The sequence below is a fragment of the Myxocyprinus asiaticus genome, chromosome 32 (assembly GCF_019703515.2).
Source record: "Myxocyprinus asiaticus isolate MX2 ecotype Aquarium Trade chromosome 32, UBuf_Myxa_2, whole genome shotgun sequence".
NCBI lineage: Eukaryota > Metazoa > Chordata > Actinopteri > Cypriniformes > Catostomidae > Myxocyprinus > Myxocyprinus asiaticus.
Genome location: NC_059375.1, coordinates 17,126,207 through 17,140,000, shown reverse-complemented (window position 1 = coordinate 17,140,000; position 13,794 = coordinate 17,126,207). Strand labels below are relative to the sequence as shown.

General features: G+C 35.9%; 2 protein-coding genes across 4 annotated transcripts in view; one reads left to right on the top strand and one right to left on the bottom strand.

Moving 5' to 3' along the window:
- Nucleotides 1-4,066, bottom strand: part of dhrs7cb (dehydrogenase/reductase (SDR family) member 7Cb) — a 10,280-nt gene extending 6,214 nt beyond the window's left edge. The window contains exons 1-3 of one of the 2 annotated variants that reach the window (XM_051666632.1): nucleotides 3,904-4,066; nucleotides 2,064-2,220; nucleotides 8-120 (exon numbers count right to left, since the gene is read on the bottom strand). In XM_051666632.1, the coding sequence (XP_051522592.1) occupies nucleotides 8-120; nucleotides 2,064-2,220; nucleotides 3,904-3,906 (273 nt within the window). In that variant the 5' untranslated portion in view covers nucleotides 3,907-4,066. The remainder of the gene's footprint in view (nucleotides 1-7; nucleotides 121-2,063; nucleotides 2,221-3,903) is intronic. The other variant, XM_051666634.1, reaches the window with a different exon arrangement.
- A 2,881-nt stretch (nucleotides 4,067-6,947) lies between these two features.
- LOC127422832 (myosin phosphatase Rho-interacting protein-like) overlaps nucleotides 6,948-13,794 on the top strand; it is an 86,005-nt gene continuing 79,158 nt past the window's right edge. For both annotated transcript variants that reach the window (XM_051666626.1, XM_051666625.1), the window contains exon 1: nucleotides 6,948-7,804. In XM_051666626.1, the coding sequence (XP_051522586.1) occupies nucleotides 7,682-7,804 (123 nt within the window). In that variant the 5' untranslated portion in view covers nucleotides 6,948-7,681. The remainder of the gene's footprint in view (nucleotides 7,805-13,794) is intronic.

Genomic DNA, 13,794 nt, shown 5'->3' with positions numbered 1-13,794 from the left:
TACTCACTTTACTGGGGTCTGATCCACTGCACAGTGAATCATACAGAGATTCAAGCTTGTCCCAATTCGGGCCGCACAAAACCAGTCTCGCCCCACCTTCATGAAACAGTCTGGCACACTCTGAATTAAGTTAGACAAAGAAAAAGAGGATTAAAGCCAGACATATTAGAATTAAGGCTAAGAGTACAGTGGGAAATAGAATGGAGGATGGGCAAAAATTGTGATTAAATGCGGTCTATCCTTAGTAAAACATGATAAAGGTGTTATCTGTTCATTCCTGTCAGAAGGGAATGCCTGTGAAGTTACACTAGTAAGTCTGATGACCCAGTCACAAAAAATAGGCAGTAGCCCCCACAATCACATTAAACTTTCCTCAGTTGTGTGAAAGCACAGAGCTCGCTCTTTATAACTCAAGTGCATTATTTGGTGTGGCTGCTCTCAGCTAATCTTAAACTACTTTCTTTTTAGGGCAAACAGTACGGACTAGTCTTTGCCTTCTGTATTGTACAGGTCCTTTCACCAAATGTATACTATGAGTCTCTGTATAGAACTTTTTAAATATAGGGCTTTTCTAAACAATGTGCTTTGATAAAACTATTGGTAATAAATAATTATAAAACTTATATGCTAATAATAAATACCTTTAATTAATCATATTAAAAACTTATTATTACAGTACATTATGTTTATCAAATCATTAATAAATGTACACTCAAGTAATATACAGTGTATGTGTGTGTGTGTGTGTGTGTGTGTTGTATGTTATTTAGATAGATAGATAGATAGATAGATAGATAGATAGATAGATTTCAATTTACCACTATTGTGTTACAAAAATGAAAATAGTGTCATCATCTACTCTCTCTCATGTCATTCCAAATGAAATGTTCTGTAATAGGAGAACAAGATGTCCAAGACCACTAAAGCATCCAAAAAAGCACGACAAAAGTATTCTATACAATTTAAGCTACATGTATGGTATTTTTTCAGATGTTGACAGGCCCTGTTCACTATATGCTTCCATTCTGTGCGTAAGGGCTGTGTAAACATTCTTCAAGCATCTCCTTTTGTGTTCCATGGAAATATGAAAGGTTTAAGGCCTGGGAACAACACAAGGTGATGTTGAGAGATGATGGCAGTTTTTTCCATTTTGGTTGAACTAACCATTTAAGCAGTCTAAAATATTTGTTAAAGGGATAGTTCAACCAAAATTTCTCTAATCATTTACTCACCCTTATGCCACCAAAGATGTGTATGACTCTCTTTCTTCTCCAGAACACAAATTAAGATTTTTAGAAGAACATCTCATGGTGACCAAAACTTTGAAGCTCCAAAAAACACATAAAGGCAGCAAAAAAGTAATCCATAAAACTCCAGTGGTTTAATCCATGTCTTCTGAAGTGATCTAATAGATTTTGGGTGAAAACAAAACACAATATAACTTCTTTCTCAATATAAATCTTGACATCAGTCTCCTTGGCGATCATGATTTCAAGCTCAATTACACTTCCTAGCGCCATCTAGCACTCTGCGCATGCATCTAGCACTAGGAAGTGTAATTGAGCTTGAACTCATGATTGTGACTGGAGACTGCAATGGCAAGATACAATGAAAAAGTTATATTTTGATGTGTTCTCACCCAAAATCAATTAGATCACTTCAGAAGACATGTATTAAACCACTGGATTCATATGGATTACTTTTATGCAGACTTTATGTGTTTTTTGGAGTTTCAAAGGTCTGGTCACTATTCATTTGCATCGTATGGACCTACAGAGCTGAGATTTTCTTCCAAAATTCTTCGTGTTCTACAGAAGAAAGTAAGTCACACATGTGGAATGGCATGAGGGTGAGTAAATGCTGAGAGAATTTTCATTTTTGGGTGATCTATCCCTTTAATGACTAATTCATAGAGATTATTATAAAGTGTAACACTACTTTTGGTACTGGAACTAAATGTTGTTACCTTGTCTGTTATGTGCTGTGTGAATGGAAGGCAAGTTTTGTACTGGGTTTGTTTAATGTTGTGATGAAGAAGTAATTAATAGATCATTAAACATTACCACTTCCCATCCCAGATACGGCGTCTGTGATCACCACCACTTTGTTTTGCACCATGGACTTGGACATGAACCGCATGACCTCATTGTAAACATAGTAAACTCCAGCGAAAACCACTATCAGCAGGGGCAGGACCATAACAGATGGGAGACCCATCTTCTGGAAACCAAGAGAAACTAAGTTAATTGATTGCTCGTCTTGTGAGGTGTAAAACACTACTGTGTGTGGTCAGAATGAATGATCCTAAAAACCATGAATTTTTTTAAATTTTGCCCATGCTGGTGAAACTGGAGACATATGAAAGGTGTCAAGTTGTGATGAACATAAGCATCCTGCTAAACTGTAAGAGATGTTGTCATTTATTTTAAAAAGCCATTTATTTTTGGCTTGACCATATTGAAGAACCAAACTTTTGTTAAACTTTGTCATAACTGTTATTTGTTTGCCACAGGTTCCACACAGGACATTTTATGTATGTATTCACATACGTAAATAGCACAGCAGGGCTTAACACTAAGGATTTTTCTGCTGGCCCAGTTGGGCTAGTAGTTCGGATTTGTGCCTACCCTTGCAATATTTTCATTGGCTAAAAATACATACACTTTATTTTTTGCAACACCTTTTATATGTGCTGGAAACAAATCTCTTTAAATGGCTTTAAACATTAAGTTTTCTTTACGAAAAAAGTTACATCATTTCCAACAATATATTCGCCTTTAAAGCAATATCACCTAGAAATTAGAATAATCACTTGTAGTGATTCACTCAGTGACAGCTATACATTCATAAACACACTTGTGCTGGGGAAAAAATGGAATATGGTGATTTCTTTACGATTTTTTGACCCATGCCAACTTGACATGTATTTGGGACATATTTAAATCAGCAGAATTAACAACAAAAATGTTCAAAACCTCATCTTACCTCATAGAAAATCTAAAAACACGTGCATTTAATCAACGAACATAAGATGTAGTCACAATCCATATTGCTCAGCCCTGCACAGTACTGAATGGTACTTCAGTGATAAAGTTCCTGTTAACAGGAAACACATCTGTTCTTATCAGTTGTTAAATAATCAAATGATTAAAACCTGATTAACCTGCTAATGTTAACTATAGAAGCTATTTCTGACCATTAAAATTAGTTTTGTTGGTGTAACCTAATGTATTAAGTTTGATTCACTGATGTTAAATAATATATATGACTTGAATAAAACCAGTTCATTTAGATGTTACCACATGAAGCACATTTTTGTGTAAATATTTTGTCGGTGTAGACTGTCAAATAAGAAACCTGTATGTCCACTGAGCTGTAGTTAAAATCATTAGACCAGTGATGCCATTGTAGACAGAAATGAATCAACAAACAGACTGACAAATGCTGAAAATATTTTCCTTGTGATCATTTTGTCCCTGGAATCTGTGTACAGTTACAGTTGTCTGATAGCACTGCTGTCACTGTTTCCATAAAAGTGAGGAGGAGGACGAGTTCTAAATATAAACTGCTTTAAACTACTGCCACAGACACCTCTAGCAAAGTCACCTCCATGACACTGAAATTGATATACAAGAAGCACATATTAAGGCAAACATAAAAAGACATTACATATGTGTCTCTAAGTGTTGTTTTACAAGGTTTCGGCCAATACCATTTTTTCCCTTGCGATTGTTGCTTTTAACAAAACTTTAAAAAGTCCAACACAAGCAACAGTGTCACAGATAAATTAATGTCTGGCTAATGCTGATATAGAGCCAACCAAAGGCACACACACACACACACACACACACACACTAACCCACACATGCAGGCTGTAATCTGTCTTATTTTCAGTGTACTTACCATGTGCGTAAACAGTTAAGCCAGCCTTCAGTGGAAATATCTGTTTTTTCCAGTTAGGTAAGCAGATTAAACCCTGCTTTCCTCCTTGTTCATTCAAACCCAGTCCCACTGCCAGTTGCAGCCAGGGCAACTTGTGAGGATCAGGGATCTTTTAATAGCATGTGGCTGAGTTGGTGACTTGTCATGTATGTTGTGCATAGCTTCTAAGGCATGTCAGTTGGTAACTTTAAACACTGAGGATAGGAGTGGTTTTGTTCTATATTTGTTATAAAGCAATAATGAGTGAGTTTGTTGCCAATGTAAAAAAATGTTTTTTAAATGTTCATTGCTATTATTCATAGGCAATCCAAGCTATTTATTTAGGGTAAATTGCTTAAAATATTTACTGGATTGTATCTGGATTGATAAAACAGGAGCTTTAAAGTATAGAGTCACCAATATTTTAATAGATTGTCAAGTTCCTCCTATATAAACGCAAACCACCTTAACCATTAAATGCATACCTCGGGTCTTAAGTGACCTGGGACCTCATTCAGCCTCATCCATTTATTTTTTTAGGGTCGCCCACACCTCTTTAGTATTCCTCAATCTCTCTCTTATAAATAGTGTAAAAAAACTAAAAAAACAAAAACAAAAAACTTACTTAACTTTTAGTTAAGTACTAAAAGTTGTAGGGGTCATTAGAGACCCCTTTTTTGCACTTCCATAAATTATATGTTTATGATTATTTCATATCTATATATAAGTTAATCATCACAGGATATATTTCTTTGTTTATTACAAGAGAAATGAGTGCTATATTCATAAAAATAAATATATATCACACTTATTTTCTGTGCAGCAATGTTTAATGATCAGTATCCTATATGCGTGTACACATACATATTATACTTGTTATTTCTTACTCAAGGTGGCGCTGTTGTTTCAGTGATTGACTTGATTTACATTTGACATTGCTATTTGTTGAAGAAGCAATGTGGAAGTAAACTATAGCAAGTTTTTTGACAGCCAGTTGCATCTCATGAAATTACAGTGTGAGAGTAATGAATCCTGTTCTAGATTTGTCCTGATTTGCATTCTCTTTGATATATGAAAAATAAAATATATATATATATATATATATATATATATATATATATATATATATATATATATATATATATATATATATATAATTATTTTCTAATTGTCTTGAAATATTTTGAAAATGTTACACTATCTTGGTATTTTGTAGATCAAATTGTGATAGAAAAATGTGCCGGGTCTGTAAAGACCTGAATATGTAAGAGTGTTTGGTGAAATTCCCATGCATTTAAGGATTAATTAAATTAAATTCAAATTATATTATATTCTTCAACTGAATGATATTTAAATGTATTTGAAAAGAGTCCTTGAGACAATACTTTAAGGACAGCAAATCTATTTGGTTATTGACTCAATTTTCAGACAGTATGGAATCACTGAAAAAAAAATAATAATAATAATAAAAAAAAATTTTTTTAAAAATCCATAACAAATAAAATGAAAGAAATCAAGATTATTAGGATTTATCTGATACTACAAAGATTATATTATCAGAATATATCAAATATAAACCGATGATAACTGTGTTCTGCACGTGATGAAACATGGGATGGGAAACACTATCCCATTTGTTTTGGAATTGCCAACCAGTGAAAACATTTTGAATGATGTCTTCCAATATGTAGAAAAACAACTGCAATATCTTCTTTAAAGGGGTCATGACATGAGGAATCAAATTTTCCTTGATCTTTTGACATATAAGAGATCATTGTACTATAAAAACATACTGTAAGTTTCAGAACTCAAAACTTCCTCCTTACTGCAAAAAGAGCATTTGTTGAAGCCAAGCTGCCAAAATGACTCGTTCTCTACTTCCTCCACATTGTGATGTCACACTGTGGTAGACATTTGCATCTGACTGCCACCACAACAACACATCAATGCCTACTTTACCTTTAATCACTTCCGTAGCCCGCCCAGTGAGATGACAAGAAGAGAGAGCAGATCAGTCAAGAGCTGATAGCCAATCATAACAGTGAGCATTTATTGTCAAGTCTTAAAGGGGCCCTATTATGCTTTTTGGGATTTTACCTTTCCTTTTTGTGTGTAATTTAGCTGTTTGTGCATGTAAAAGGTCTGCAAAGTTACAAAGCACAAAGTCTATGCCAAAGGGGGTTACTCTCTCCCACAGAAAACACTGCTCCTGAACTGCCTGAAACACCTGGGTTGTAGTCCAGCCATTACTTCCATGACATAGCTACTTCACTATGTAACACATTTGCATAATGCCCGGCTAAGGGCTACTTTAAGCTGAAATTCGGTTATGGCAAGGGCCATTATATTTGTTGACCAATCACAACTGATTGGGCCAGCTGATCATTCAGAGCAGTCTGGGCTTTGCGGAAAGGGGGCTTTAAAGAGACAGGAGCTAAAACAGAGCGTTTCAGACAGAGGGTGAAAAGAGGTGCTGCAGCAATATACAGTATGAGAAAAAGTATTTTTTTAAAAGTGTTTTTTGAACATTAAAGCATGTAAATCTATTCTAGTAGACCCCCAAAATAAAATTATGAACCTGTAAGTGAGTATAATATGGGCTCTTTAAAGGAGAAACAGCACCAAAACTGAGCATTTCTGACAAAAGGTCGGAATGAGGGTGGAAAATGATCATGTTTTACAAATATATGACTGTTTCTGTGCAAAAAAAAAAAAAAAATATATATATATATATATATATATATATATATATATATATATATATATATATATATATATATATATTATAAATGAGCCTCAAGGGACATTTTAAAATAGTAAAAAAAGGCATGCACCCCTTTAATATATATTTTGTACATATTCAGTGTACTTTTCGACAATAATCTTCAGACAGTGGCCACAGGGTGGATTCTCCGCTACAGTTCTGCAGGAGGATGGCGTGCTCTCGAGCTCCAATGTCTCGCGAGATAACATGAAATTCCAGCAGCAAATCTGCGAGCTCGCGACCTCCCTCCAGTGGGAAAGCTCGAGCCCACAGCCGAGGGGTGAAAAAAAAAAAAAAACCAGACCCTCGTTAGCCCTGGGAAAACCTCTTGGTCTGCGCGTTTATTCAAGCTCATGGAGCTATAACGTGCGCGTTAAGAAATGTGCGGTTCCGGCGGAGGCTAAAATGACAGGTATACCGAACATTGGGATTTTTAAAGCTCCGCTAAACGAGCAGCTGGTGACGAGGCTTCATTAGCGAGCTAACAGACGCTAGCACAGTGAAGTGGGTGAAAACTTCAAGCCTGGGAGAGAATCTGCCATTGGGATCGAAAACCAGAATACCTCCCTCTCTCTCCCGTCGTGTTTTTTCCCCTCGCCAGTGAGGTGTTTTGCATCACTTCACAGCCGGTCCAGCTTCATTGAAATAATCGCTTTGTTTACCGCTTGCACAATTCCAGCATTGATTCGCGCAGAAATGAGATTAGAGAGTCGCTTTGTGAGGGCAGGCCATGAACTCTGTAAGCACATCAGACAAAACACAGAGCAGGCCTGTTAACTAGAGATTTGTTTATATAAACTACTCCCGTTCGGCACTTATTGGACTTCTCTGGGTTTCGCAGTGCTCGGAAAAGAAGATTTGGGTCGGAGCTGCGGTTATAGATCATGTTTTGCATGGTGAAGACAGTGTCAAGAATCGGATGAAAGACTGTCGTGGATTATTATCGCCTTCTTTTAAGTTGTGGGATTTGAGTATACGGACAATTAGAGGAATAAGATGTCTAGTGCAAAAGAAAACACATGTAGGAAATTTCAAGCGAACATTTTCAACAAAAGCAAATGTCAGAACTGCTTCAAGCCTCGCGAGCTGCATCTGCTGACGGATCAGGATCTCAACCAGGTAAATGTGTTTCTGGGTATTTTGTGTGACATCTTACGATCATACAACATATAATTAGTTAACGTGTGAGTCATTTAGAAAAACGTATGGTGTCAAGAAGTGCCAGTGCTGTTTAGTGTTTTTGTTGACAGTTGATCTTCAAAAACTTCATTGATTAGTTTGCTATGAACACTGTGACCAGCCTTTTGCTAAATCAACAACTTCACCTGTTTTTGAAGGTTTTATCTGGTCAACATAAAACTAGTGTTATGATGGGGATTGTGACAAGGTGTAAGATAGTGTTTCACTGCTTGTTTAGTCAGTCATGCACAACCTTTCGTAAAAGAAAACACATGTGAATGGGCAAACCATGTTTCATAGACGGTTGCAGTATATATTTGCGCTCTCAAAGTGTTTATACTATCTATATATTCTCTATAAATGGTGTTAACACTGTGGTAAACTGTTTGTTTGATTGTTTTTAGTTTGGTTGCTGTCCACTTATTAAAATATGTGACTTGCATGTATATTTAAAAGAAACTGGATTGAATGAAATTGGTTTATATGCAGAATATTTTCTAAAAAGTCTGCTTTTAAGGCACGTGTTTTTCATGAAAAGTTCAGAATGGTAGCCAATAGGCATTATTACTCTCAAATCATTTCAGCTCTTTCCTCAAGTAATTCTTAGAACTGCTGTTTCATTGCAGTATTAGACATTGCAGGACACTTTTGTCCTGGTTGACTAATTACTTTGTTTAAAATTGCGTCCATTTGCTAAAACCTCCCAGTTGAAGGTTTCTGAATTCTAAGAAGACATAATTTTTTTCTGCTTGAAGGCTTTAGAGGAAAATGTTGATTTATGCCAAGGTTTGTCACAACCACCATGTTTTTTAACCTTCTCAGGATTACAGGTACTTTATGACTGTGCTTCTGGAATCTAGGTAATAATTGGCCATCACATCTCCACACATGTATTTCTTGGGTGTGTGTGTGTGTGTGGTGAACTCATGTTGGAATAAAGTTCTCGCCAGTTTGGTGATTTTCTTCTTTCTGTTTGGTCGAATGAAGACACAAACACTGAACAAATTTCTCTGCTCTTGAAAGAGAATGAATGAGAGTTATAGTTTCAGACCATAAGGGCCTGTTGTGTTTTTAATTGGTCCCATACTCTCAGCCTGATGGGGTTTTTTTTTTTTTTTTAACAGGGCTTTAGATCCGTCAAGCTACGTCAGCATCCTCCGGCATGTGTGGGTTGTGGTTTGAGTGAGATTACCAGCAGTTAACCCTATCTCTGCCAGATTGACGAGTCATTTTATGGATTACGTCATTTATTAATCCCACTAGGATAACCCAGTGTTCATCATTACCTCACGTCAAACCCTTTGCTGCAGTTTGCTGCTTCACTGATATTGTATTTTCTGAATTTAAGACTGAGCCCAGGTCTCCTCGGCCACAGAACAAAGTTAGTACTAATTGACTTTGTTTTGGCACCACATTGCACCAAAATCAAATTAGAATCGTTTAGACCAAGTACATTTGCCAAGCTAATTATTATTATTTTTTTTTTTTTTTGGGTAAATTTGAGTTATTTCAGAAGCTCACAATGAATTATATTTTGAGTTTGATTTTGTGAGTAATCAAACTGAGACGTCAGAATCTCTGCATGGTGCCATTTGTTCACAGTTGTGTTGAACACTGAACAGAACATATATATATAAAAAATAACATTGTTTCATTAGCTTTTTTATTACATGGCAAACCAAAATGTCCCTAACCCTTAATAGGTTTAAATTAGATCTGTGAATCGATTACATTTTTCAACTAATTAATTAATCGCAGTTTGAGTAATCACTATTAATAATGGTACATGGTACATTAAAACAAACTGTGGACTTTTTTAACGAACCACATTATAGCGATCACGAGGAGGTTACCCCATGTGACGCAACTGGGCCAATTTGGTTGCTTAGGTGACCTGGCTGGAGTCACTCAGCACGCCCTGGGATTCGAACTAGTGAACTCCAGGGGTGGTAGCCAGTGTCTTTACCACTGAGATACCCAGGCCCCCTTTTATGTTGGTTTTAAGTTATTACAAGTTTTATGTGTTACAATCAGACTTTATTGACAAGAGAAACTTAACTGTACCAATGCATTATTAGACAGAATAATTTAATTCTGAAGTTTAATTTGCTGGAGTTTAAAATCTCAAAACTATTATTTTCTCTGGCTGCCTTTCAGTCTCTATTGCGCGGTTTCGCTTTTGATGGTCAAGTAACCCACAACAGACATGTTTCAGAGGGAAATATGGATACTAAGTGCAGCACTTAAACATGGTAACTAACGGTTATTCAACAAATAAAAATGCTAAATAACTATAACATCTTATTGCACAAAAGAAATAAGAGGCTCCAATAATGAACGGCACAAAACTGCTTATGCACATTCTGAACACAGAATGACACGCTTCAATGTAAACATAGAGCTTTAGAGTCTCAAGGCGATCCTTGCTGCACAGTCAAAAGTTCAGAACTGCAAGATAATATTGCAGGAACACATCTAGTTCACGACATTGAGCAGTTTAACCTTTTTACTGCAACTATTTATTAAAGCAGTGTCAGACAGATCTGCAAAAGACTTTATCTCTCCAAAGCACCTAAAACGCCCGACATGTATAGTCTTATATTGTTGATGCGGCGCTATGATGGCTGTAACAGCAGTGGTGCATAAATGTACTAAAGCATTAAAGAGATGAAACGTTTTGCAGAGGGTTTTACTGTGCTAACTGTTACTCACCCAAAGTTACTGTGTGTCATCATCCAAAAACGCTCTCCAAGAAGTTGAGTCTTCTATTAAAACCACTAAAATATTAATGTTAGTAGTCGACCCCACTTATTGACTAGTCCAACAACTGACTAGTCTATAATTGGGATCGACTACTAACATTGATCAACATTTGTCGACCATCGTAGCACATCCTTATCTTGCACTCTCTCAGTTTCCATCAAAATATCTTCGTTTGTGTTCCGCAGAATTAAGAAAGTCATACAAGTTTGAGACTGCATAAGGGTGAGTAAATTATGAGAGAGTAATCATTTTTGGGGTAACTATTCCTTTAATAATCGCAATTATAATATCAAGGGAAATTATCAACAATTAGAATTTTTATCAACCGTGCAGCCCTAGTGTATGCACATACACACAAAAATATACACAACTTAGTTATCTTATCTGTTCCTCTGTATAAGTCCCAGTTTTAGAGAACTGTTACAATCCACGTTGGACATTTGAACCAAACAACCTCTTTGAGATGTTGGCAGCACACAGTCATTTATTTAGCCAGGGGGTAAAAAGGCTTTCAAAATACTGTAATTTTCACAGACTTATTCCTTTAAAGTATGCTCCCGATTCCTCTCAAGGCCTTCCAAAGGGAGCTCTCTGGAATTGAGATGACCTTAAATGGGATTTGGCTTTTATTAGCATCTACAAGGCCAAATATTTTTGAATGCAAGAACGTTCAAAGTGCTGAGGAAGAGCTCAGAATTTAGAGTTAAGAATATAAGTCCAGCTACCTACTGATTAGGACAGAGTAAAAATATAGATTTTCTGATGCATCACAATCTTCATTTGAATGATCTCGATATCGATTATTAAAAGCCTAAGATTGATCTTTTACTATATGTGCAACTCCCTACAATTATTTGTATATGAGACCATATTTCCATATGAGACAAAAATTGTTTGTGATTAACCGCCGGCTGGTAAATGTTCAGATTTTACTCACCAGTGATCAAGTAGTATAGTGGTGAAGATGGTCAGCGTCCTTTCACTCCATCTTGAGAGTAAAAGTTTGGTTTGACTGTTACGTGTGTGTCCAAAGACGAGATCCACGTAATCCATTTGCCATTAAATAATGTCTCTTTTAATACCCTTTCTGTTCTTAACAGTCCAGTTGATCAAAAACAACAAAACAAAGATTTAATTTTAATCTCAAATAGCACGGATGAGGAAAAGAAGCCATTCGAGTCCTCTCTCTTTATAATGATCTCATTTACAGATACTCTTCACCAAACTGCCAGGTTTCTTAAAGAGACAGTACTTATTTTAGCACCTGTTCTCCAAATCAATGTAAATACTTGTAAGAAGTTAAAATTATGCATTAAATTATAAACATGCAACAAAATATAATATATGCAATATAATATCAAATTTATTGATGGAATACATGGATTTGTACATTTTAAAAAGCTAAAATGACCCAGAATTATTCAAAATAAAATACAAATTGTAAAATTACTGTTTTCGTAATGAAGCCTACCAAGTTAGAAGGTCCTCTGTATAATTAACAGCATTAGCTGGTAAAGAATTTCTTTTGTATGTAAGCAAAATGGACATTATTGCTGAAATATACCTACCGTATTTTCCGGAATATACGTTTTTTTTTTTTGTTGTTTGTTTTCATCATCTGAAAGGTCCTGTGACTTATAGCGACTTATATACATAATTTATACGTAACTGATGTTGGCCGGTCAAACGCACGTGCACCAAAACAGATGAAAACATCAGACAGACAATACCGTTTAAATCGGTATAGTTTGATGTTGCGTTACATAACCCGTTTCTTCCGTAAAGCCGTGCCGTGTTTGCATCTCTCCTCTCTCACACTCTCTGTGCAACCCCACCCCCACTCTCCTTCTGCATCTGCGCGCAACCATGGCCCCAATCGCTCACAAGTTCTCTGCTGTTAAAAAGCACTGTTTTCTTAATTTGTATATTTTTATTCTATAGTGTTTTTTTTTCTATTCATTGCTTTTCTTCTGTTATTTTATTACTGACTGTTTACTAGAGCCTGACCGGTATGGGATTTTTGAGGGGGAAAACCTGGCCACAAAGCCTTCGCAGCCCGAAAAGTCTTCTGCCCCGAAACAAAGCGTGTTGCAAGCTTCATTTATCATCTCACATGTGGCATTGACTTAGAACTAAACATTTAGTCCACTTCATAGAAAATAATGAGATATATATTAGGGGTGTAACGGTTCGAATTTCTCACGGTTCGGCGGTTTAAGGGTCACGGTTTCGGTACGGTTCAGTATTTGCTTTGTTAAAAAAATATATATATATATTACTGCCAGATCCAAAGAATAATCTATTTGGTAAACACTTCAACAGGTTTGCCCTTAAATAACAATCATTGTTTTACAACAGTAACCATAGTTTAACCATGGCATTTGTAGTAAAATCATAGTAACCACAATATAAACATGGTTACTGTCAGGGTTACAATATATAGTAAAATCATGGTTGCTATATGGCAACTACAGTATTACTGTTATGAGACCATGGTTAACTGTATCAAAACCATGATTTTTGCTCAAGAAAACCATGGTAACAGCATGGATGGTTACTACAGTATTACTATAGTAAAATCATGGTTAATTTTTGTTAGGGTCCTTAACTAAATTTTTTTTTCTCTAAATACTAAATCAACATTTTAACTTAATACCTGCACTAATAGGCTACATGCATCAACATAAAGTGCACTTCAAACTCATCTCAACAGATTCAATATTCGGAAGCTGTACATCACTGTAAAAGGAATAACCTTACTATTAGAATGCATACGAGAAGGGATGTTGTGATAATGCTGCTTGAGTATTTTAAGCATTCGTGGAAATCCCACATGAACACCCCAAATGCTTTAGTTATTGTTTCATGTCTGTCCGAATTAGAGTGCCTGCTTAAAAATGGAAGGGAGTGTGTGCAGTTTTGGCTTACTGCGGCTCTATTTATAATCATAAAGGCATAAATTATTAATCATGTATCAGTGTATTACTATAACGGCATTTTAATGCCATTAATTGAAGCGCATTATTGACGCTCGTGATAGATTACAGCCACACGAGGAAACAATGCGTTTTAAACCCTTGCGCGCATTATTGACATATATTACCAGTATACAGCACTCGTGTCGAGCCATGTCTGCAAACAGTGCCTGTTTTGTAAATGTCTTTTGA